Below are 26,824 nucleotides of genomic sequence, written 5' to 3'. Positions count from 1 at the left end.
GATGTTAAACTACATGGTATTACTTACGCTACATGAGTTTGTCGTGTAGATAAATACCTATTAATTGAGATGACTTTAAGCAAATAATAAAATTATTGTGTCTAAGAACACTCAATATTTTAAATAAATCACATGAAAAGCCTATTTTCCAGATTTACACGAAATTTTCCACTTTGTGGCCACTTGTCCTCACTTATGGCCACTGCTTATGAACTATCAATAACAGGAGAACTCTGTATCTAAGGACCTATAAACTAGATTAGGTGCAGGAAATTTATGCAAAAAACCTCTAATCGACGATACTAAGAGCCCAAAGAGACCCAGGTTTATCCTTGAGAATATTTAATCCGACAAATTTGACAGTAAAGATTTAGCCCAAACTGTCTTACTGTGTTATCACACTTGCACATTAAAATTTTAATATGATTCACATTAATTGTTGCTGGTGAGAGTCCAAATGTGTAATTTGTGTGTTTGAATCATTTTATATTCAAAATTTCATCTATTTGTTGATAAAAAGGTAGACTTGGCCCGCAAAATTTGACATAAATTTATAGCATTAATGCGAAAAATTAATGCGATTTTCTCTTTAATTTTTTTAATGTGAAAAATATTTATGCTTTAGATAAATTTAAACTTATTTTGCAGGCCAAGTCCACTTCTTTATCAATAAATAGAAAAACCCCAAATATTAAGTGACTCAAATACACAAATAACATATTTGGATGCTCACAAGCGACAATTAATGTGCATCATATTAAAATTTTAATGAGCAAGTGTGATAACGCTGTTACACTTATGCCCTAGACAGACTGATTACTCAAGCTGAGAACATAATTATAATCAAAACAAGGGCCTCAATTCTGAGACCAAGATCTTCTTCTTCTATTTTATGTAAGGCTGTCGGACTTACTCGAGTTCATATATAGCCAGAGACCAAGATCAAGATCAAAATTTCAAGCTGCTAAATATTTCCAAAATCAAGATTTTGTATTCTAACGCGAATAATTATGAAACTTAAAATGTCTTATAGCTAAGAACCAAGATTTCAAGACTTTCCACACATAACGAAACGTCACTTCTGACAAATATTTTCATTTCTCTGTTGAATTTGTTGAAATTTCGTCATATAAAATAGGAAAATTAATATAGAACGTATTGAAGAATAAATGAGAGGCCATAAATGGGAGTACAGGAAGTGTAAACCAAATTTGTGACCTATGATAAACCAAGAAATACTTATGCAAGATGTGATTATTTTGCAGGTATCCCCTGGATGGTGTACTTCGATACGTAGATCTAGAAATACGTACCATTTCGATTAAATTGCAAGGTCAAATACAGTATTTTTCAAAGTAATTCTCTTGTACCATCTCTTATAGAAATATTTCTCATCAATAGTCATTTCTATATGAAACTCTTCAAATTGTTACTATCCTGAAAATTCCAAGCACCTCCGAGAGGTTCTTGCAATTATTTCAAGAAAACAAAAAAATTGACGTCTTGAAATTTTGAAATATTGGTTCCAGAATTGCAAATCTTGATATCCACACGGTTTGTGTCTTGGATATTAAGATTCCAAGACATTTGACAGATTTGACATCCTGATTTTGATCTCTTGATTTCAGAATGCCCCAAAATCTTGAAATTTTCTTGATCTTGATCTTGGTTTCAGAATTTGAGGCCAATGATTGTATTACATTTCCATCAGTTTCTCACTAATTAAACCATTTCTCGGTTTAAGCCGAGAGATAGATTAGACAGAAACTCATGGAAATATAGGCCTCAATTCTGAGACCAAGATCAAGATCAAGATCATAAAAATTTGAAAATTTTAGTATTCTTAAATCAAAAAATCAAGATCAAGATGTCAAATCTGTCAAATGTCTTGGAATCTTGAAATCCAAGACACAAACCGTGTGGATATCAAAATTTGCAATTCTGGAACTAATATTTCAAGATTTCAAAACGTAAAATTTCTTGTTTTCTTGAAATAATTCCAAGATCCTCTCAGAGGTGCTTGGAATTTTCAAGATAGTAACAATTTGAAGAGTTTCATGCGGAAATCGTTCTCCATAAGAAATATTTCTATAAAACATGATATAGAAAGAGAATTGCTTTGAAAAATACTGTGTTTGATCTTGTAATTTAATCGAAATGGTACACATCGAAGTACAACACCCTAAGAATACCTGCAAAAGAATCACATCTTTTATAAACATTTCAAGGCTTATCACACGTCACAAGGTTTGTTTGCACTTCTTTTTAATCCCGATTATGGCCTCTCATTACTTAATACAACCTATAATTAATTTTCTTAATTTATATGATGAAATTTCAACAAATTCTGCAGAAAAATGAAGATATTTGTTAGAAGTGACGTTTCGTTAAGTGTGGAAAATCTTGAAGTCTTGGTTCTTAGCTAAGACATTTTAAGTTCCATTAATGCTTCGCGTCAGAATATGAAATCTTGATCTTAGAAAAAACTAACGACTTGAAATTTTGATCTTGATCTTGGTCTCAGAATTGAGGCCATAATCTGATCATTATTTTGATTATATTTACGTTAAGCCGTCTCTCGGCTTAAGTCGTAAGTCTGTCTAGGGCATTAGGGCTTAGAACCATTAATTAGAAGTCCTTTGCTTAAATTTGCGTCACCTAATTCATTACTATTAAAATTTACAGGCTAAATATTCTCGAGGATCAGCCTTTCATTGAAATTAATGGTTTCTTTGTTTTGTAATAAATTTCTTTGTAATAAATCTTTATACATTTTTGACACAAAAGTTCTTACAGATTTTTCTGGGTATAGAGAATAAGAGTTCTTTTTCTTTTATGAAGTATCTTTGTCTTTCTTTAAGAAGTATTAGAAATTTTATGTTTTTATCAAGAGTTTATTACTTGATTTTAAACTTTTAAATATTTAAGCTCTTAAGTCGAATTGTAAAGGTTTTTTTTTGTTCTGAATCCTAAAATATAAATTCTAATTCTATAAATTTTATTTTATTTGCTTTCCACTTATTTCTGAATATTACTTTTATCTATTATTCGTGTTTTTAATCTTTTTGTTTAATTCAAAAACTATTCTCAGTTTTTTTTAATTCTATGAAGTATAACATAACAAAATTCAATAAAAATGCATGCCTTTTGGAATCGAAAAGTATGTTTTCTTTTAGGAAATCTTTATAATTAATCTTAGGAACAGTATTTAGGAATTTAGGAACAGTGTGGCGATTGGATCTCTTAAGTCTATAAAATTTAAGGTGTTTTCCAAATTATAATTTGTATTAATTATAGTAAAATCATCATGTTTCTTGTGAGTTACCTGAAACCTAATTGAATTTCCCTAAATTTTTCCAATTTTAGGAACAGTTTTTTAAGCCGAATTTTGCATTAGGTTGTTGTAAAATTAGATATTTTCTTATTTTACATAGATTTTCCAATGTAACTTTAACATATCATTATGGTTAATGCGTGATGCTAACAAGTCACATGGGAAGGCTAATGCGGGTTTTACACAATTGGTGCGATTGTGGGGTTTTCACAATCGCTAAAAATGATCATAAACGTGAAATAGATACAAATTACAAACATTTATGGTGCCATTTATCTGGGTAGTAAGACTCGTGTTTTTTCTTATCTTGTACACCACACAAAGTATGTTTAATGGAATCACAATACAAGAAGATACATCCTCTCTTGAACAAGGATGTAAATAAACTTTTAGCATATTCTGTATTCCTTAGAATTCTATTAGTACGACTGAAAAAAAAAGTGTTGACATCAATGGTGTGTCGATGATGATGATCTTTCCGGGAGAGGTGATGGTGTGTAAAAAAAAGGCAAATATCTGAGGGAGGTGGGCGAAATGGAAAATAATAATTATAGTGTGTGACTGTGATTTTTTATGTGACCCAGCATTTCCTTTTTGGGGCCTTCTCCGCATTTTATTTACCACACTTCAATGGGTAAAAAAAGACAGACAAACAGTTGATGGAACCCACGCAGTATACACATAACAACTTTAATAAAAGTTTTTCCCAGCAATGTTGTTGTTGGCTGGAAAATAAATTGAAAATTCTCTTTGGTATGCAAGAGATGCATCTGAAAACACAAATTTTTCTACACTGATGCACCCTGCAAACTTCATAAGGCTCCTTTTGATCTTCTATAGTCGCTCTTTTTTGAATTAAAGTCAAATGAACTACTATAGAATTTCAAAGTCACGAGCAACATCGTGCAATGTACAATTGTAGAATACCTTGGAATATCGAGTCAACTTCCATAAATAATACACTGGGGCTTTTGGTGGATTATTTTAATTTTTTTTATACCATATAACACTTCTTTTTCTGGCTCAATGTCCAATTGGAGTGAGAGAAAAAAAATGCGAATGATCCTACAAAAATGCTCAATTCTCCAAAAGTATCGCTGTGTTGGTGTGTTGATGGAAAATCAACTAAACATTAACAATGTTAAACAAGCAAAACTATATATCTGAATGTGACTGTGGGCTCATTGTCTGTATTGGGAAAATACAGATGGGTGCAAAAGTGTACAGAAAGCTCTGCATTAGAAGAGATTCTGGCTATTTGAAGAGATCCATAGCTAATTTAAGGATTTCCTTGATACCTCAAATCACTTTGGGTCCCGAAGGACCACTTTTTGGACTATATGAATGTTAGGCAGACTCCCGTGGAGGCTACCCTGCAGTATTGATCCGAAATCGGTGTAAATATTACCCTTTGTAGGTGTATTATGGATTAAAGTTACCCTTTTTTCATGTTGATTTTACCCTCAAATGGTGTAAAATTAACATTAAAAAATGTTGATATATTTTTACACTCGAAAAGTGTTAAAGTTATGACGAAAAAAAGTCAATCGTAGCCTCTTTTTTTCTCAGTGGAGTAATCAGAAGGTGATTATGACAGTTCATTTATTTCCAAAATTACACTACTTTTCTCCCAATCAAACGTTATCTAAAAATACTTGTTAAATATTCTACTCGGATAGGTAAAACTGCATATACGTTACTCACACGAATTATAGTCTTAAGGCAAAAAATCGTCTTTCAGGTGTCAAATACATATGAATGGATTTTAAACGATCTTAGGATCGCCTTATAGGGCAGAAAGTCACTCAAAGACGTTTAATCGCTATCTATAACCTAATTAAGCCGTCTTCAGACTAGAGGTTTAACCCAGTTCTCGAAATTCTCAAAATCATTAATAACGAGCAATTCCATTGCTTTTTGAAAGCCTAATATGTCACACATTTTTAATACTCCCTCCGTTCCGAAATAAGTCGTACGTTTGGCGAAAAATTAGGGATTAAGGAATGGTTTCAGAGAATGTTTTTGTTATTTGCAAATATCTTGTGTATGAACTATCCTCCATGTTCAGGGATAATATGGGGATCGTATCACGATGGTAAGTTGAGGAATCGATATGTTGAAGTTGTCCATTTTTCGCGTTTTTTTTAAAGAGCTCCGGTAGATAGTTAATTACTACATAATGGACTGTGATTAACATTACAGGCTAGAATTTGTTCTAAATTTTTAGTATGCACAAGTAGAACTCAACAGTTATTACCGATATGACATTTTTTATATCTCAAATTTTGCAGAATGAGCAATAAAAAGAACATCCTTTTTTACGTGTTCGAATATCTGGATGCAAAATGGTGAGAGATAGGGACTTGGGACCTTCAGCGGACCTCCATAAATTGACTCTGGGTTCTGGGCCCATTTATATGTTTGTCTAAAACATATCCAGAATGGAAAAAAAAAGAAATCGCACGACGTGTTTTCGAGCAATCTTAAAAACATGATTTTGGAGGGGTGGGGGCAAAATAAAGAACATATTAATGGTCCCAAGGTCAACTTATGGGGGGGCCCCCAAAGGTCCCAAGTCTGTATCTCACCATTCTGCACCTATGTATTTTATTAGATTGATAATAAAACGCCAAAAATAAGACATTTTTAATACATTCGCTCCTCAACATACCATCAAGACTGGACCCCAATTTTAGTACTGAACATTAACAATAGTTCTTTACAAGAGATAAATTGTTGATACACAAAACATTTACCAACAAACTTTCCCTTAATCCCAATTTCTCCCAAATGTATTACATTTTTTGGAACGAGAATTTTTCCCAAACGTACGACTTATTTCGGAACGGAGGGAGTAATCCAATACTAAGTTGAATTTTTCCAAAAAACCGTGATTGGTAAGAAATTAAAGCGGTTTTTGGCTAAACCTTAGGCCTGAAACCCGGATTCCGGAAATGTTAATTTTACCCTGCTTTATTTATCCGAAATCGGTGTAAATATTATGCTTTGTAGGTATGTATTATGAGTTAAAATTACCCATTTTCATGTTAATTTTACACTTAAAAAGGTGTAAAATTAACATTAAAAAATGTTGATATATTTTTACACCTAAAAAGTGTTAAAGTTACGAGGAAAAAGTGTTAATCGCACCCTCTTTTTTCTCAGTGTACTCATTCGGACTCAAAATTGGACTAAACTAAATTTAATTTAGTGTGATGTTCAAAAGAAGAAGAAGAGTGCGAAAGAGTAAGATAGGCATATGCAATGCTTTTAAGAAAGAAAGGGATGTGAATTTTGATTTTATGAAATTTTCCTGATCTAGAAAGCGCACAGAAGCCATTAAATACAAAGATTTTTATTTTACATTCACTTTGGATTGAGAATTTAGGCAGATGTTTACAAGAGAATTAATAGTTAAATGAATTTTGACTCCCACTGTATCAATGACTTTTTGAAGGAGAATTTCTTTACGGTGTGCTAAAGACACTCACTGACGTGACTTCTTAATCGACAATCGGATTTTGTCCGCGATTCATGTTGTTGCGTGCTGAGTGTGCCTTCCTAAATGATTTCAAAAGATCCTCATAATCGGTTTCTGTGAATTTCGTCCAGTTTTCTTAATTCTTTCCCATCGGTGTTTTGTGCAATTGGTGGAAAGGATATTGAGAGAGAGAGATAGATCTCATTTTATAGACGGAAATACATAATAGTGCATGACTCATAGAAGAAGAGAATTACTATAAAAAGAGAAGTGGGATTGCAAAATAAACACGATGACGAAGCATAGTGCATTGGCGCAAATAAAGCAAATTGATGCAATTTTCGGTGGTCGTCGAAATAGTGAAGTTAAAGTATTTGAATCACAACGGAATACCAAGTGCAATGTTCATGGTCAACCGAGAAGAGGGAGTTCGGGATCGGTGAATGGGAAACCAGTGAGTTTGAGTGCAATTCTCGGTAGTGCGGGATCTCAGCAGCAGGTTCATGTGGAGAGGCAGGAAAAGAGGGATTCAAATGCCTCACTTGACAGTCTTCCGATTTCCATTCGGAATTCAATAGCACATCTCGACAATCGGAACTACTTTCAAGATTTTAAACCAGCAAATGAGAGCAAGAGAGATAGTTTTTCCAATGGGATTCGACGTACGAGTATGCCTGTGCTCAATCAGCAAAGGTACAATGTGCACAATATTTATAATGGTGCAAGAAATGTGACACTGAAAAATGCTTTCGCTCTCAAAAGACAATCGCAACACAGGAAGGAATGAACAATTCACCTGTACAAATAACCCACCTAACAATTAATCAGACATCTATTTTCATGCAAATTCACACACGAGACATTCTTGTGTTCTCTCACTTGATCAATGAATTGGCGGACAAATTTCATTATTCAGAGAGCAAATAATAAATTTAAAGAAAAAAAAATAGAATAATTACGTCATTAATCATCGCAGAGAGGATATACTTCATGAAGAGAAGGAATTAAGAAAAAAAAACAGAGAGACTTTTGTGTCTTTATTCGGTCTTGTTGAGCAATCAATTGTCACGGTGATGGAAGAAGGTGATTGAGTCACCTTCTTCCAACCAAAGAAGGGCTCATTGAGCTGAGAAAGAAAGTTGATACAGAAAAAGTTGATCTGTTCAGAGTAGAAAGTACAATTTAAATTATTTAAATTACTATACTTCAGCTCCATCTTGCGATAACTAGTTCAATTACTCTTTGAATAAAATTTGTCTCAATGTAGGGGAAGGTTTTGAGGTTTCGCACACGTTGGTTCTTTTTAGTAATAATCTTTGGAAGAGACAACGTCAATCCAAAGCCAAGCCAAACCTATTCGAAAATCTACGGAATATGTTTAAAGTTCAAGTTCACGTACTCGCCGCTTTAGCGCTGATTGTTCTGCCATTTAGAATTTTCGGTATTCTTGGTAATTAAATTGTCAACAACAATGCGAAAACGTTTGCAGCAAAAAATGTTTTTTTGTGGAATTTAGTGCAATTTCAGGATGGTAGAATGTTTAAATTTCAATTTCATTGAAATAAATGTAATTTTGATGAACTTACGAACTTTTGTGTAACTCGTCGGTTTAAACTTTCGAACTTCCAACGGGTTTTTAGGTAAATTCTCTCTGATATACCTTCGAACGGGTACAGAAAAAACCTCAACCGGAGGGAGCTTTCAAATTGGGAAGGTTATTACTGAACGAGACAATTCTGGCTTCAAACATTTCATATTTTTCAAACATTTCTTTAATGAAACTGACCTATACTGAATGAGTTAACAACCTATCATAAGTTACATTTCCCGAAAGAGTTGTTTTGAAAGAGTTCTCTCATTCAGTAATAACCTTCCCGATTTGAGAGCTCTCTCCGGTTGAGGTTTGTTTCTGAACCGATTTGAAGGTATATCAAGGAGAACTTACCTAAAAACCCGTTGGGAGTTCGAAAATTTAAACCGACGAAGTACTCAAAAGTGAGCAAGCTCATGAAAAGAACATTTATTTTAATAAAATTGTAATTAATACGTTTTGTCATCCTGAAATACCACAAAATTTTACAAAAATTCAATTGCTGCAGCAAACGTTTACACAATGTTGTTGAAATTTTCTTGATTAAAGTGTCAAGAATACCGAAATTCGAAATCAGCGATAAGGGGCGAGTACGCGAACTTGTACTTTAGGCTTCCGGTAGATTTTTGAATTGGTTTGGCTTGGCCTATGAGTGACTTTATCTCTTCGAATGGTTATTACTAAACGCAGCCAATGTGGAGAAAAATAAGAAGTGTGCGAAACATGAAAGCCTTCCCCTACACAGCTCGCCTAAACAAATAGATAACAACCAAGACAAAATACATGTTTCTTATCTCTAAAACGACAGAGAGCTTTTATGTCTAAATTGATGTTTTCATTAATGATAAAACCAAAATAACAAACTCACCTAATGTCTCATTTAATTCTTTTGTGTCCACCAGAAAAAAAAGCCTTGGTGATATATTGAATTGTAAATCGCAAAAGAAGAGTTAAACTCTTTAGATCATCACCTTATTTCTCAACGTCTGACTCACTGGTACTCGATGTGCAAGTGTTTATCGGGTAATTCTTGTACAAATACTTACATTTCTTTTCATGCGAAACGGATTTCGCACCAAAACACAATAAATTCTCACGTAGAACTTTTTCTCCGAAGAACCTCCGTCGATCTTCATTCATATCTTCAAAAATGAAGAGCCTATAACAGTTTTGCAATTTCAAAAGAAAAAAGCAGTAGTAGTCTATTGAGGAGAAATAGGTGAGACGTGATTCTCAATGTCAATTTGCTTGTATGGTGAAGATCAGCTGTAGACGGGCTCTTTAATGCTCTTGGCTGCGAATTTGAATAATAAATTGCCACGAGCTATTTTACAGCTTCAGGCAATAAATAAATAATACAGATGGGAAAATAGACAGCAATTGAAATTCCATTGATTTCCTTATGGAATCTACATTTCATTGCTCGATCTTGAAGAGACTGCAATGTATATAATCCCTTGATTTTGTGAGATTACCATGATTCAAGCTCTAAAGTCCTACTTAAACCTGGGTATTTTTATTCGAAATCTCTCTTTGAAGCAAAAATCGCAGTTGGAGCTTTGCTCCTACTTATTTTTGCCTATTTTTTGGAACTTGCACATTAGAGCTTTGTGTTCGAAATATTTTCGAAAATCTGGGTTTTTGAAAATTAGTTCTTGGATCCGATCAGTAATAACCTTACGAAGAGACAAAGTCATCTTGTTCAGTAATAACCTTCCCGATTTGAGAGTTCTCTCCGGTTGAAGTTTTTCCTTTACCGATTCGAAGGTATATCAGAGAGAATTTACTTAAAAACCCGTTGGAAGTTCGAACGTTTGAACCGACGAGTTACACAAAAGTGAAGAAGTTCATTAAAATTACATTTCTTGGAATGAAATTGCAATTAAGACGTTCTACTATCCTGAAATTCCACAAAACTACACAAAAATTCACTTTTTGCAGCGAAAGTTTGCACACTCTTGCTGACATTGTTGACGATTGAAGTGTCAAGAATATCGAAATTCGAAATGGCAGAACAATTAGCGCTAAAACGGCGGGTATATGAACTTGCACTTTAGGTTTCCGGTAGATTTTCGAATAGGTTTGGCTTGGCTTTGGAGTGGCTTTGTCACTTCGAAAGGTTATTACTGAACAGAGCCAGTCTTTCCGTACAGAAGTAGATCTTGAAAAATTCGAAAATCTATTTGAAGATCCAAAAAGAGACTTTCTTACTTCTTAATACTTTCGCAAGGTGGAGGAAGTTACGTCCTGTTCAAATTTCGAAGTGCTAAAGTGTCAAAATGTGACGGTCTTCACATTGTGGTGAGGAAAAAATGAGAACAACGATGTTTACTGTTCTTGTCCCAGTATTAAATCACTCCATAATCACTGAGTCAGCAGCATTTTGCCAGCATTTTAGTGAGATATTTGATAAATTTTCCCCACCTTGTTCGAAAATTTAGTATGAAAATTCGAAATGGAATTTGAATTCTTCGAACGTCAACGACTTTTTGTGCAAATAGAGTTCTATTTACCTTTCATCCAAGACACTATTGGAGAATCAAAATCTACTTGTGATCGAGCTCAAAGAGTCTCTTCAAAGCCAAGCCAAACCTATTCGAAAATCTACCGGAAGCCTAAAATGCAAGTTCACGTACTCGCCGCTTTAGTGCTGATTGTTCTTCTACTTCAATTTTCGGTATTTTTCGAAGTACACATTTTTTTCTGTCGATGTTGCAGTACAGACGTCATGTTATATGGTGTGTGTCTTGACTTAAAAAAATATAGTGTTCTCGCTAAATGATGTAATTAATTTTCCGAAATTTAAATTGTTGAAAATTCGAGCATCCAGTGAAGTTCCCACTTCTGCTTAATCTTGTTCACTATCAAAATAATTTCTTGTGAATGTGACCGTTATTGGATTCTGCAAAAAAGCAGCTGGTTGAAAGGACAAGTTTTTCTAAATGGGTTTTAGTGAGTTAATAGAGGCTCTAAATTAGAGTATTTTTTCTTGGCGTCTTGAACCATAAATTTTGTTATTTACGAGAAAACCCCTGCGATTTTGATTACCATAGAGAAATCTTAGCACCGAAGAATTAGTTGATTTCATCAACTAATTTATAAAGAAAATTATGAGGGAATTACAATGTAGTGGAAGGCTAGAATGTCGCAGGAATGTTTATAATTAAAGAAAATGTCTCATTAGAGTATGAAGCCGTTGACGTTATGATACAGTTTAATCGTCTAAAGTAGGATCAATCTTCTAATGGTAACATCATCTCTCGCTTATGCCACTAACATTCTTCTCTACGGATGAGCGAAATATGCGAGATTGCCAGCCAATAATCATCAACTAACAGTAATAACACGTCCGATTAATTATGCTGGGATGGAAGTTGATTAAGAATGTTGGGGAATTATCATCAGAATCATATTATGTATTTTTGTATCTCTCGGGGGCAAAAAAATAAAAGCACCAAGAGGCGAGATTCACTCAATTCCTCACGTGGATCACCTGCCAAAGCCATTGAGCACCCCTCGGCTTTTCCCTCAATGCTAAGATCATCGACACCATCAAATCTCAGTCGGAGGAATAGCACAAATACCCTTCCGGCAAGAAAGAGGAATTCCACATCAATCCCTCGGGATCCTCTAAATTCCTTTGGCGGAAGTATGTACTTCCGACGGGAAGGGAGCTACGATAAATGGAAGCCAGAAACAAGAGCTCTCAGTACAAGTCGAGATGTTGTAGATTCTGCCTTGGGGAAGAAGGGCAGGAATTCTGTGACGCCATTGAGGGATTTTGTTGGCGGAAGGAATGGATTGTCGACATTGGAAAAGAAAAATGATCGTCCAAATTCAATTTTGAGGAGTAGCATTCCAAGATCCGATGATGATGACGATGGTTCGTCTGGAAGTAAATTGTCCAGGGAGAATCTGTCGAAGCATGTGACAATTATGGCAACTGGCCACGATGGTGGCAGTCCAAACATGGATATGAACAGCGATAGAGAATCCTCACCCGAAACTGGACCAATTCATCGACGTGAATCATGGGGTTCGGCCAAAAATCTCCGTCGAATCTCCATTGATTCGCTGGATTTGCGAAGAAACTCGTGGGATGGCAGCCGAAGAGCATCTCTCGTATCCGGATTTGCGGAGGTACATGAAGACAATTTATTCAAATATTTATCTTTCGAATGATGTGAATTTTTAATGGGTATCCCATTATAAATTTCAATTAATCGCACTTTCGATTTTAAGATGATACTACAGTGAGTGGAAAGATTTTAGTGACATTGAGAACTTTCTCTAATATTTTTGTTGATTTTTTGGAAATAATATTTTGACTTAAATAATGCAGAAATGAAAGTGAATTAAATTTACGTAAGCACTGAGGGGTATAATGAGTTTTTGTGTGATTGGCAATAAAAGAATTAAAATGAAATATACTGTTCGTATTATCAAGAAATTTCTTGATAAGAAGAAAAAAATATTCTTTCCCTTGTCAAGCAAAATGAACTCGAAATCAGTGTATATGCCTCAGGAAATCAAAGACCTTTCTAAAGAATCTAAACTTTTCTCAATCGGTTGAAAAGAACACTCTCTAGTTGCGTTTAAACATTTGACCTTGAAAAATGATGAATGGCAATTATTCAAGGTCATTTAGCAAAAAATTGATAACCAACCATTAAAAACAAACAAATTTAGGGCGACATTATGTTATTAAGCGATGTCGTTTGAATGTCTTCAAAGTAAAGTGAGTAGAATGACCAGGGGCATGACATTTCCTATGTTTTCTATATGTTTCTATCGCGCCGAAAGAACTTTTGAGTTTATTAGCTGTTTTTTGTCAGTGTAGAATGAATTAGCAAATAATAGTAATACAAAATAAAAGCCAATTTAATATAGAGTAGGCAACCGAAAACCCCAAATTGGCAACCTACGTAGTTTTGGAGATATCTCGTGAAATGTGTACGAAAACAGGGAAAAATTTACACTAAAATCGGTCGCATTTTGCGGAGCTAATGTCACCCTCCTGATTCGTATTATCAAGAAATGTCTTGGTAAGAAGAAAAAATATTTTTTCCTTGTCAAGCAAAATCAGAAAACAATGTCACGCAAAATGAACTCGAAATCAGTGTATATGCCTCAGGAAATCAAAGACCTTTCTAAAGAATCAAAACTTTCCTCTATAGGTTGAAAAGAACACTCTCCAGATGCTTTTTAACATTTGACCTTGAAAAAATGATTCAAGGTCATTTTAGCTAAAATTGACAACCTTCCATTAAAAAAAAAGGATTGGAGAATTATAATTAAAAAAAAATACTTTTCATAGTTTAAGCAAAATTTTTTTGATATGCGCGAGATTTTACTTTGTGAGTCCAAGTGACACGAAGTGATTAGAGGCACGACATTAAGTTATAAAGCGATGTCGTTTGAATGTTTTCAAAGTAAAGTGAGTAGAATGACTAAAATTTGACAATTTCTCTCTCTCCCTTCTCCTTCTGATCGATAACCAGACGCAGATTGACTGAAATTCAGCTTATTTCAATAAAAAAATTGATAAAACTCCACAAAAATATAAAATTTCTTCTTTAAAAATTGAAAGCTTTAATGAAAAACCTGTGCTCAATGATTGTTCCTATAGCTCACTGAGAGAAATCCGAAAAAGTTTAAATAACATTCCGGAATTGTTACTTTTTCCCAGCATTATTGATCCGAAATTGGTGTAAATATTACCCTTTTTAGGTGTATTATGGGTTAAAGTTACCTTTTTCATATTAATTTTACACTTAAAAAGGTGTAGAATTAACATTAAAAAATGTTGATATATTTTTACACTTGAAAAGTGTTAAGGTTACGAGGAAAAAAGTTAATCGCACTCTCTTTTTTTTTTCTCAGTGCTTCTACAAACTTTGATAGTTGTTTTTATTGCGTAGTCTCTTGAAGTTAGTCACCAAGGTTGAGACAGCGATAATAGTAATGACCTCTGCACATTTGAAGTAATTTTCATCAAAAAATGCCTGCAAAAAATTGGCCTTTACGCCTACAATATTAGAGGATATTTTCTTTAAAAAGCATTTGTTTTATAAAAATTACTCCCAGTGTGTAGAGGCCCTAACGGGGTTGGAAAATGTCTCAATCAATATGATCTATACAAAAAATCTCCATAATCAATCACAGAAAACTTCCAAAGTGGTGACTTTCCGTTTCCTACATATTGTAGGATTTTTCGTACAAATGGAACAATTTGACGAACATTTTCCTTCAAGTTATTACCATCAAAATGTTTTATTTTGACGAAAAGAAGCCTTTATGACCTCTAAATGATATTGACAGATACGTTATAAGAGATTTTCGTCAATATTCGGAATATTGAAGCAAATTGTTTACGTTTGTGTTGGAAGAACTAACAAAATCTCTTCAATAATGCCAATATGGACATAAACTTATCTGATTTTGACATTTCGTACACAAGCGCGTAAGAAATTTTCTTAAAAATGTCAAATACTGGTGTAAATTTCTTATACACAGCTTTCTCCGATATCCGGCGCTTCAAAATCAAGCTGACAGCTGTCAAACACCAAGGGAATATGAATTCAATGTTTTTTCTAAGCATACAATTCCTCCAATGTGAATTAAGATGTTATTTTTATTTTATCTAAGTTTCTTATTAAAATAATAAATTCACACAGCACTAAATATAAATATCGTTAACAACATTTAAAAGTCTAATGGCATCTATATACTACACAGAAAAAATATTTTGTAAAAATGTTCGTAAATGTTTGTGAATTCCTATGGGAGAGTTACGAAATGCTCGTGAATCATATAACCCACAAACAAGTTAGTAAAATTTTGTACTTTTTCACAAACATTGTTCGTAAAATGATCATTTGACGAACATTTTTTGTACTTTTACAAACATTTGTTCGTAAATGTTCGTAAACACACAAAAAAATGTTCGTAAAATTTTGTAATTTCTTCGTAATGTTTGTTTTCCTGTCGAACGTTTTACGAACATTTACGAACTATTTACCCCACTCGACCGCTATTTTCTTCTTTTTTTGAACGTCACTACAAATTGAATTTAGTTCTACTTAATTTTGAATGCGAAAAAATGGGATAGATATATGAGAGATGTGTAAAAAAACAGAAGAAAATGAATTTTGATTTCATGAAATTTGTTTGAACTAAATTGTGTTTAGGTTTCTCATCTAAAAATTTTAAATGAGGACTGAGTTGTGTATAAAAACGAAAGTAACTTAAATTCACTTGTCTATAAAAATTGTAAATGTTCATATAATTACTTTAGTGACTGTATAAGATTTAGAGAAGATACGGAAGTTGATTTTTATATGCATTTTTATATCTCATGATTTTCAATTGCACGCCAATTTTCGGTTTCATTTGTGAATTTTCAATGAAGAGCTTACACCAACATCCAGGTGAAAATGATGGCAATGCAATGACTTTCTTCCCTTCATTTCTCTCACCATCTTCGATAAAAAAAATATAATTATAAGTTTTGAGTGCAAAATATAAATATTATTATGCAGTCTTACAATAATCAGAGAGATGTTGAACACTTTCATTCGTCTTCTGCTTTATATTATTTATGATTTTGTGAGTTCAATGTGCATAATAATGCTATGTTATTATGTATATCCAGTTAATATTTTTTTTTTATGATTAAAAAAAAACTTATATCGGAAGGGTTCGGAGAAAGAGTGTATTTGAGGAAGAAAACTTCAGTCATGTGGAATAATTTGAATATAATTTTAATGTAGAGAGATTTATCCAATCAAACAAAGCACCAGTGAATGCCCCTAAATCAGCATTTTGATTTTCATTTTTGCATTTTAAATAAATAATATGCCAATATTAAAATGTTTATGGGAAGAAAGCTGAAGCTGAAATTACCTTCTTACAACACAATCGTTTTCATTCTCTCTCTCATTTTGGTTGGTCATTTAAAATGCACCTGAGCTGAGTGAAAATCCAGGTGACAATTAATTTATTTACTAAAAAAAAAACAAGAGTTTATTTCAACGTCAAAAAAGAAAGACATTTCATTTTTATAAATCGCATTTGCCAAAAAAAAAGAAAACACTAAACTGACAAATTTCTCTCCTTCTCACGATGGATTTCTTGTGTTTTTTTTTAAATCTGTTGTACTGTCTTTTCATTCACTTTTTGTCATTATTTATGTATAAAATAAAAGTGGATAAAATGAGCTAAAATATAGCTCGCAGCAAATGGGCAAAAGAAGGTTTTGACTTTCTTCGAGTGTCTTCGATATGTCTCATTAGATATTTAGAGTGTAGAGCTAATAGCAAAATAAGGCAATTTAAGAGCTCATTTGATTCCAATTCAATAGAGTAAAATTTTTAAACTGAATTATTGCGGTGATTGTCTTAAAGTCAAAATAATTCTCCTAAACATACATCTTTTCTGTATTAAATGGGCAAATTAATTAAATTGCCTTTTATTATTTGTTCCTCTTTTAAAGTCTCTTTTATAAAACAATCTCACCAAACAAAATGACTATTTAGCACAAATTTTCCCTTTCTCACTAAAACACACCAGAGAGATTGTTTTGGAAAGAGAAATAAAAGCATCAGCCAAGATAATCTATCTCTAAAATCTCAAATTATTGACTAAGGTCTATGTATTTTTGTAAATATTTTCTTCTCTGCAGAAACGAAGTACAACATGTTTCATTGCTAAATCAGTTAAGAGAAAATTTCATAATAAATCCATCTGTTATACAATTTGTTTAATTTTTATGCATTATCATGATTTTTTCTCTTGCAAAGGAGTTTCAGTTATCCCAAGTAGCAAAATAAGTGCACACGAGTTTCAAAAATTCGAACATCTATGTGAAAAGCCAAAAAAGAGACATCCTACCTTCTTGATAATCCCACAAGGTGGCTGACGTACTTCCTGTTCGAATTTCGAAGAACTCACGTGTCAAAATACGTTGATCTTTATTTTCTTGTGAGAAAAGATACAAACCAACAACGCCTAATACCCTTGTCTTTATTTACTCACTCTCTAATCACTAAATAACGAAAATTTAGTTCGAAAATACAAAATTCAGTTTCAATTTTTCGAAAATCAACGACATTTTGTGCAAATAGAGTATGATTTACCTTTTAGCTATTATCAATATTTTTATAAGACCTCACGGATCTAAAGCCCAAAATAGACACAGGGATTGGCTTAGGGATCAGCTCGAAAAATGAGGATTGGTGTCAATACACTCAGGGATAATTCAAAAATTTGGAGGATCAGGCTGATCTTCTAAATTCATGAGGTCTAGTGAAATTACGGGGATTAAGCGACATCAGCGCCAGTGCTGAAAATAAAAAGCTTCACTTTGGGTGTTTTTGGATGCTTTTCGAAGTGTCAATTGGGTGAAAAAACATGGAGAGTAATGATACGCATATCGCAAAATCTTAAAATGCATTAAGATTGGAGTAATGGGAAGGTTAAAGTGTTCCTTCCTGTACAAAAAGTCTATTTATAATGCACTTAAGAAGTCTTTCAGCAATCAAAGTGTGGAGATTTAGCAGAAATTTACGCTGAAAACGCTAATCCTTGATCCTAAATCCTCAGTGTATGATAGTTTGAGCTGATCCTTTACCGCCAAGTTTTTCGAGCTGAGCATTCTCTAGGATCAGCCTGTGTCTATTTTCGGTATAAGGGTGAGGTATTTGACTTCGTATCCTACTACTGGAATACAAAATTTTACGCTCTTTACCTCACCATTATTCACTTCTATACCCTAGCACGGTTACTAAGTGAACAATCGGTCTATCTTACCAAGCATACCCCTAAGTGAGAGAATGCTCGAATAGCCGGATCCGCCGGAGGAGGGCACCGCTAGTACCTAATGGAAGCTCCTAAGGAGTTAGTTAACGGTGCCACAGAGTGATTCCACAATTGGAGAATCAAACACCACTTGTGTTTGCCCGTACTTCCTCTGAGATTATAACGACAGGGCTAGAAAAAACAATTTGCAATAAGTTAAACACAAAACACTTCATTTACTTCACTCAGAACAGTTACTTCACTGTTCTCAAGTGCTTCTGCATTACCGACTTTTTTGTATTGGTTCCTGTCTCGACTGTTTTTTCCAGTTTTTTTTTATAGAAATCAACACAAAGAAAAATCAATTATGTAGAAGAACTTAAGAACAGTACTAAAAAATGTATTCAGACTTCATTGGAATAGCACAAATATTCAGAGATAAGTGACAGTTGTGCAAGCAGGATAGCTATAGCAAGGTTTCTCACTAACTGTAGCTCGGACAATAAACTCAAGCTCTAACTTAACTTATAAGAATTTCTTGGGATTACGTAGCAAGTGAACAGAAGTCTGTTCAATCACTTTCACAATAAATTAATTCTCCATGGAAAATATGGGCTACTGGTTCAAATGTACGCATGATACCGTTTCTCCAGGTTCGTAGTGAGTCGAAAACGAGTTGAAGTGCACATGGCAATTGATTGAGATCAGTGGCAAAGACAATCAGAGCTAGTGCTCCCATAGCTCAGTTGGTAGAGCATTCGCCTAGACAGCGAAAAGGCCACCCGGTTCAAGCCTGGGTGGAGGCAGGATTTTTTTCCTGTCTCTATTTGGGTTAAATTTGTGGGTACCAAGCGAATAGAAGTCTGTTCAATCACTTTCACAATACCCGACTTAGTTCGTTTTGGGTATGTGTTGCTGGCATTAAGTATATGCTAAAATTTAAAATACTCCGGGGAAAGGCATTCACCCCGTTCTTAATACCGTGAAGCATTTTTTATAAATTGGGCAGACTAACGGCTTAAGCCGAAAGACGTAAGCTAAACGTAAAATAATCGAAATAATAATTAGAGTACATTCCCATCAGTCCAGGACAATGGTAGCCGGACTCTAATATTCATTCGGATCTGGTGTGCCTTATATTATTAGCCCGTGTATTATCAACCCGCAATGTGGCACCTGATCCTTCAAGTTCCTGCTGAGCGTAACCTCAGAACAGCCAAGGTAGCCTCCGTCTTAATAAACCTCCAGTAGCCGTTAGCGCTGTTCTGATAGCTCCTGTAACTGCTAGATACGTCAGTCTCTGGAGCCATTGTAGTTTTCGCACCGAGTTTATGAACTCGACAATTACAAGAGAAAAAATTACAAAGTGCAATTGAAAATTTGCGCCTTTTAACTTGAGTATGTAATATCGTGGTAATCGCTATTTTTCGACGAAAATAGCTAATCTGAAATTAAATTTACTGTATTTTCGTAAAATAAAAATAAATTCTTTAAGGAAAACTTACGATTGTGTTTCGAAAAGTTACGATAAGAAATGAAGTAAAACTTCTGAGGAAAATTTAGGAAAAATTTACATTATTAAAATAATTATTAAGCGTTGAAGGAATGCATTGAAAAATTTACGTTTTCTTCTCAATTCAAATCTGACGGAAAGTAATCTGACGTCAAAATTGCGTTTTTCTTACCGTAAGTGCGGGAGACTTTGTCCCCTTCTGTGCGTAAGCTTTTCTTTAATTCTAGTCATTCTAGAACTTAAGGATAGTCTTCACCAATCCGATCTATAATATCCGATCCTTAAAGACCATCTTTACGTGCTAGAATTAAAAAAAAAAGCCTTGATCAGCGTGAGGATAAAATCACCCGCATTTACGGTTTGGTAAGAAAATGTTACTTGGGATATTTCCCCATAAGTCTTCTTTTGCCAGTTAGCAAATGAGCGCGAATTGCATTTGGTGGATTTATTTTATTTCTGACTAAATGGGTTTTATTGCATTGTAATTGCCGTGGGATAATTTGGTGGATTTTGCGCAATGTTTTTCGGGAGGAATATTCAGTGAGACTTAAATTGAGAATCCCCATACAATTTATCTTCCTAGACACCAAAGCAGACAACCTCTTTATTGCGAATTAATTGTCTCATTAAGTTCTCCCAAGATACACAAAAAATCACAATTTTTTAAGGGAAAAGCTATAATTTTCATCACATTTAAATTGAGGTGAGATTGAGTAAGAGAAGAGCTCACTTTTATGCAAATTCTGCAGCATTTTCTTGGAGTAGAAGGGAAAAAAAATGCTCGTGTTGCAATCAATGTTTTTCTATTGACAATGGTGTGATGGTTTTTTTTTTCGTGGGTGATGAGAAATAAATTGATGCAATCTCACTAAATTACCTTTCATTTCTTTTCCTCTTGGGAGTGATACACGTGGTTAAAAATGTAAGCAAAGTCTTGTTTGATTGCTGGAAGTTGAGGAGAAACAATTTTAATCGTACTTTAAGTATTTTTTGAAATTCTAACTTGAGTTGGAAGTATCTGAAGAAAAAAAACTACAGTACGATTCCAATAGTGTCAATTTCTGAAAAATTTAAACGCTATTGGAAATTTTCTGAAATTTCAGGGTAAATTTCACATTTTTAAAATCGTTAAACAAGAACCTGATTTGATTTGAAATTGCAGAAATATAAGAACCAAGCGCGTTGACACTGGAGTCGTACTGTATTTTAATTACTATTTAGTAGAGATGGCAAATTTCAAGAAATTTCACGTTTTTCCGCCTATTGTAGATGGCGACTACCGTGAAATTTCTGAAATTTTACCATATCTACTATTTAGTACTGACCTAAAGAACCTTCAGTTAAACTTACCAAATCACAATTAAGTCAGTTGATTTAGTTGATTTTGGTTGATTTTCATTTTTAATAGATTTATCATTAAAAAAACTGAAATTTTTCGAATGAAAACGTATTGGCCAACATTTTGAGGTTATATTTTTTGACACGTCATTTTGCCAGATGTAACGACTTTTGCCCAATAATGCCTCAATTAAGGACATAATAAGTACTTACTTAAGGACTTATTTTATACACTTTTACAAAGCTCTTATTTAAGAGCACAGGTAATGCATTAGTTGTAGTATTCATCTTGTGTTAGCCGGGATATTATTGCAGTATTAGTTTTCATTAAGTTCATTAAGATTACATAATAAAATATTAATTGATTACCGAGGTTCAATTCGAAATTAGCAATATTTCCCAGTAATCCTAGAAGACTTAACACATTTAACAAAAATTGAAGCAACAGAAGCTTTTATGGTAGATAAATTGACATGAAAACATTGTAAAGGTAACGTACATAAAAGTGTGAAATATCAAGTATAATGAATGTGGAAGGTGTTTTACTCTCTTTCAATCGTAAGAATGATGAGTTGTTGTGCGAGAAAATAGAAAGACACGTTTCAGTTTACAACTTAAAGACTTTACAATAACCAGTTGATTGAGCACACTGTATCTTGTTGAACGAGACCTCAAAATAATTTCTCTTTTGATATCATCAAATGGAACATCATTTTTATGCGTATCTCCTTCACTTTTTTTTTCAACAATTTAACTCCCAACATATTCAATTGATGTGCAAAGATATTCTTGCAATTTAATGTGTTGCCGGTCTGTGGAATGCAAATGCAACACAAATGCCATAAGCACAAAAAAAAGCTTTCTTCTGTTTGAAAATGAAACCTAAGATTCCATTTTTCTCTTCTGTGTTTTTTTTTTGTCCATCAAATTTAATGAATTTGAAAATTTCCAAATTGAATTTGAAGAGGTTACTCGAGAGGGGAAAATTCTGCAATTTTGTTTTTATTCATGACGAGAAATCAATTAACACTCACTTTTGTGGTGCGTTTTTTCGCCAAATTAACTTGCCAATCATATATGCTAAAGTGTGTCAAAAATTAATTTTATTATTATTATTTTTTTAATGAGTATGCAATTTCTTGAGAAGATTGTCCCATTGAAGGCTTTTCTTCATTTTCACCATAAATTAGTGGGTGGGGGTTGGGAGAAATGGAAAACTTTTCACTCAATTGATTTTCTTTTCATTTTTTTTCTTATTATTTTCTTCGACTTGCAACGCAATACAAAAAAACAATGTAATCTATTTTTTTTTCTCAAAGTCACAGTCAATTATCGCTGTCGTCACTTTTTTTCTGCGTTTGGATGCAAATGTTTGTGGGAAATTTCAATAATTCCAAGGAAGATTGTTGACTAAGGAATTTACAAGAGGGTCTTCTTGAATTGCATGAGACGTGTTTTACAAGAAAAGTGGTATTGCAAATTTGCAAATAATGAATTGCAAATTTAAATTTTTTTTTTTGTAATATGTATCAAGTAATATTAAAAATATTAAAATAGATTTATTTATCAATAAAGACTGAAAAACGTATTATACGATATTCAGACTTATTATAGGAAAGGTTTATCGATGTGGCTTAAATTCTTGGCAATAATTTTGAGAAAATTCGGAATTATCAAGGACAAATGATTCAATGGGTGTAAACCCAAGTAGTTTTTGATTCTCCAATAGTGTCTTGGATAAAAGGTAAATGGAACTCTATTTGCAGAAAAAGTCGTGGATGTTCGAAGAATTCAAATTCAATTTCGAATTTTTATACTAAGTTTTCGAACCAGGTGGGAAAATTTATCAAATATCACACTTAAAGGCTCTCAGGAGCCTCACTTAGTCATTATCGAGTAATTAAATAATGAGACAGGAATACTAAACATCGTTGTGTTGTTTTTTCCCCACAACAATGTGAAAATCGACGAATTCTGACACTTGAGTACTTCGAAATTCGAACAGGATGTAACTCAGCCACCTTGTGGAATTCTCAAGAAGTAAGAAAGTCTCTTTTTAGCTTTTCAAATGGATTTTCGAATTTTCCAAGATCTACTTGTGAATTGTAAGAATAGATATGCACACCGGAGTTTTATTGTCCAAAAGCGTCTCGGCTAAAAAGTAGCTGTCTGTTTGTACAAAATGTCGTTATTGTTGAAAAAATTCGAACTGATTTCCACAATAAGACGCTGTCAATGAAGTTGTTAAGTAATTACGACTTAGTAATGAAAGTAATAAAGACTTAGTAATGAAACGAAAATTATGAGCTTTCTTTGCTTTAAATTTCTCCTCAACAGAGTCATGACAAGCACCATATTGAAACTCGAATTCTTTTCGAAATTAAAAAAAAAAATAGGGGACAGCCTGCAAGTTTAAGGCGCGACGGATTATTCTTTGATTATTTAAATAAATCTGACAAAAACACCAAACATGCTGGTTCTGTCCTACTTCAGTCACCACGCGGACGAAACAAGAATTAAAAATGTCTTCCCATTGGTTTTCTGAAATAAATCTTTTTAAGGAACCTGAGAAACTCATACGTTTTTCTTCAAGAAGCGCAAAGAATTCATAAATATTATTTAGAGAACATACGGGAAACTCTGAGAGCCCATATATCATAGAGGTGAGCAAGAATCGCTTGAAACCGAACAAACGTCATATGAAAATTTTACGTTAATGGTCAAAACGCCGTATGGACAAACTTATTTTGACGTTTTTTCGGTTTGAAACGGTTAATGTTCACCCCTGCCATATATAGTTTCAGAGGACCAGAAATTCGAGCCACACTGATTGCGTATGCGCTACCCCTTGGTCCAAACATCCACATTGGTTTGTCCACAATTTCAAATATTACCCTATGTATATTGTAATCAAAAAGTGTCGGACTTTTGATTTTAGCAGAGACACTCTTGGGGCATTATAAAAGACACAAGGGAGATTTTATTTCATAGCAAATCAATAAGACAGATAAGATTAATCAGTGCATAGCATAGTGGAATGCGTTTCTGAATACTATTTTTTAAAGAAGCTTCACTTTCTATTTTAGTCTAGACACATTTCTAAGGATTATAACAGATGATTTTATCCCAGGATAGAACCACTAAGGGAGATTTCCCTAAGTTATATATAAAGTATGATAAATAATGTTATAAAGTTTTGGTGGTATTGGATGTTTTAGAAATTTTCGTTTTGGGGTTTTTATAAATGAAATTTATATCTTTGAGATAGATTAGAGGTCAAATTCTCGAACGTGATCAGTCACAATTGGTTACTGGTTATGCCGGGGTTAGACTGGACGTTTAGCCAAGTTCTCGAAGGTTTAAAAAATATAAATAACAAACAATTTTCTCGATTTCTTAAAATCTAATTGATAATTAGTTCTTAATATCCAGTTTTAACCATCAATTTCCCCAAAAATCTTGCTTGATACTGTACGCTGAGAAAAAAAGAGGGTGCGATTAACATTTTTTCCTCGTAACTTTAACACTTTTTAGGTGTAAAAATATATCAACATTTGTAATGTTTTAATATTTTTTTTTAACATTTTTACGCCTTATTAAAGGTAAAATTAACATGAATAAGGGTACCTTTAACCCCTAATACACCTGAAAAGGGTAATCTTTACACCGATTTTGGATCAATAATGCAGGGTAAAATTAACATTTTCGTAGTGTTATTTTAACTTTTTCGGATTTCTCTCAGTAACTAGACGAATTAAGCCATATGACTAATGCCCTAGACACACTTATGACTAAAGCCCAGAAACAACTAAGCTCGTTCATAGCCAAGTCAATTCCTGACACACTACAAACGAGGCTTAGCATTCACTAGTGTCCACAAAACATAACTTTCGTGAGTTTTTATGCTGATATTTCTACTGAAATGGACTAATACTCCTTTGCAAATGAAACTATTTGTAAAATTGTCTTAGTACACATGCAATAATTATTTTTAATCACAATTCTTATTATTCTTATTAGTCGTAAGTGTGCCTAGGGCATAAGCCATTCATCGACTGTCTGGTTGATCGGAAATTTAGCCAATGCCAAAACCAAATATCTCATACAACACTCAATTTTGTATTAATCTTATATAGGGTCGAAGGATCACCAATTGTTACTTTAATAGCTCATGTGAGCACCTAGTGACACCCTATTGTACCGAAAATTTATTTCATTCGCTATAGGGTTCGCTCAGGAATTTGAAGTCAGATCTCTAAGCCGAGACACACTTGGGGGGATTATAACAGTCAGCAGGGACATTTTATTTCGGAATAAAATCTTTCTGCTTCGGGTACATTTCGGAATACCCTCGTTTGGAAGAAACTTGACTCTCTATTTAGTCTTGACACTGAGAATAAAAAGAGGGTGCGATTAACTTTTTTTCTTCATAACTTTAACACTTTTTAGGTGTAAAAAATAGGGTGACAGGAACGTTTATTGATACTTTAAGAACTCGTGTCAACACTCTACTCTATATCATTTGGAATATGAAATTTTAACATCTCTGTTTATAATAAAAGGTATATTACAGAAAAAAACGTTAGGGGAAAGTACTCTCCCTTCGAACGTTCATGCCTTCGAATAATGTGAATTTTCTTTTACTTTTCCTAGTAAACTTACACATTTCTATTAAATATTAGTTAGCTTATTATCAATTATTATTAATTATATAATAATTAAGTAAAATTTCCTAGGAAAAATAAAAAAAAATTCGTATTATTCAAAGGCATGAACGTTCAAAGGGAGAGTACTTTCCCCTATATTACTTATATTTTACTAGATACATTAAATAATTTTCAACATTTTGACAAAAGTGTCAATAGGGGTTCCCTGTCGAACAGACGTTCCTCCGATCCTATATCAACATTTTTTAATGTTAATTTTACACTTTTTAAGGGTAGAAATAACATGAAAAAGGGTAACTTTAACCCCTAATACACCTAAAAAGCATAATATTTACACCGATTTCGGATCAATACTGCAGGGTAAAATTAACATTTTCGGAACGTTATTTTACCTTTTTCGGATTTCTCTCAGTGGACACATTTGTAAGGATTATAGGAGATGTTAGGGTGATTATCGCAGGATTGAACTTTTTCCAAAGACTAATTGTTGCAATGGTATTTGGTATCAATCTAGCACTTTGCCAAGTCTTATACCATTCAAAGCATCTTTATGGCTGTGATTAGAAAAGAAAATTCATCACACAATAAAATTGTACGGTGTTTTGTGACTGAAACAGGTGATTTTCATAATTTTTCCTCATAGTCTTGTGAAACAATTCCATTAGTGCACTTTTGGAATATTTCTGTGAAGAATCTCTTGTGGTATAAACAAGAGTTTTTCTTCATCTCGATGATTTGTTGCAAACCTCCCATGGTGAGGTGAAAAATATGTACCATGTATCTCTGGGAAATGTGATTGAAAAAGAAGTAACTTTGAATTTCTTTCCAACTTGATGCACTTCTTTCTCTTTTTTTTTTTTGGCTTAAACCAGCCTCTCTTGGTTAATAACCATCTCACTCTTTCATGCTAAAATTTCTTCATCAACTTCTTCTCCTACTCGTTGGGTTTTAGTCCACTTTTACCATTTGGGAAAAAGAGAGTGCATTAGAGAGACTTTCTTGGAGTGCTTCAATGAAATATGCTCAGTTGGATTGAGAGTCTCAAGCCACTCGGACGTTGAAGTCTTCGTAGAAGACTGGTGATCGCAGTGGTTTTTTTTGT

The 26,824-nt window shown here is 33.5% G+C and overlaps 1 protein-coding gene across 3 annotated transcripts in view; it reads left to right on the top strand.

Annotated features, from left to right (window-relative positions):
* Positions 1-26,824, top strand: part of LOC129800605 (WD repeat-containing protein 47) — an 80,325-nt gene that overhangs the window by 37,861 nt on the left and 15,640 nt on the right. The window contains exons 1-2 of one of the 3 annotated variants that reach the window (XM_055845116.1): positions 6,774-7,508; positions 11,859-12,546. The exons of the other annotated variants lie outside the window; for them this stretch is intronic. Coding sequence (XP_055701091.1) covers positions 7,108-7,508; positions 11,859-12,546 — 1,089 coding nt within the window. The 5' untranslated portion in view covers positions 6,774-7,107. Of the gene's footprint in view, positions 1-6,773; positions 7,509-11,858; positions 12,547-26,824 lie in introns of those variants that run through there. 3 annotated transcript variants of the gene reach the window in all.

This window comes from Phlebotomus papatasi, chromosome 2, assembly GCF_024763615.1.
Source record: "Phlebotomus papatasi isolate M1 chromosome 2, Ppap_2.1, whole genome shotgun sequence".
NCBI lineage: Eukaryota > Metazoa > Arthropoda > Insecta > Diptera > Psychodidae > Phlebotomus > Phlebotomus papatasi.
Note: the sequence above shows the minus strand (reverse complement) of the source record. Positions and strands in the feature narration are given on the sequence as shown.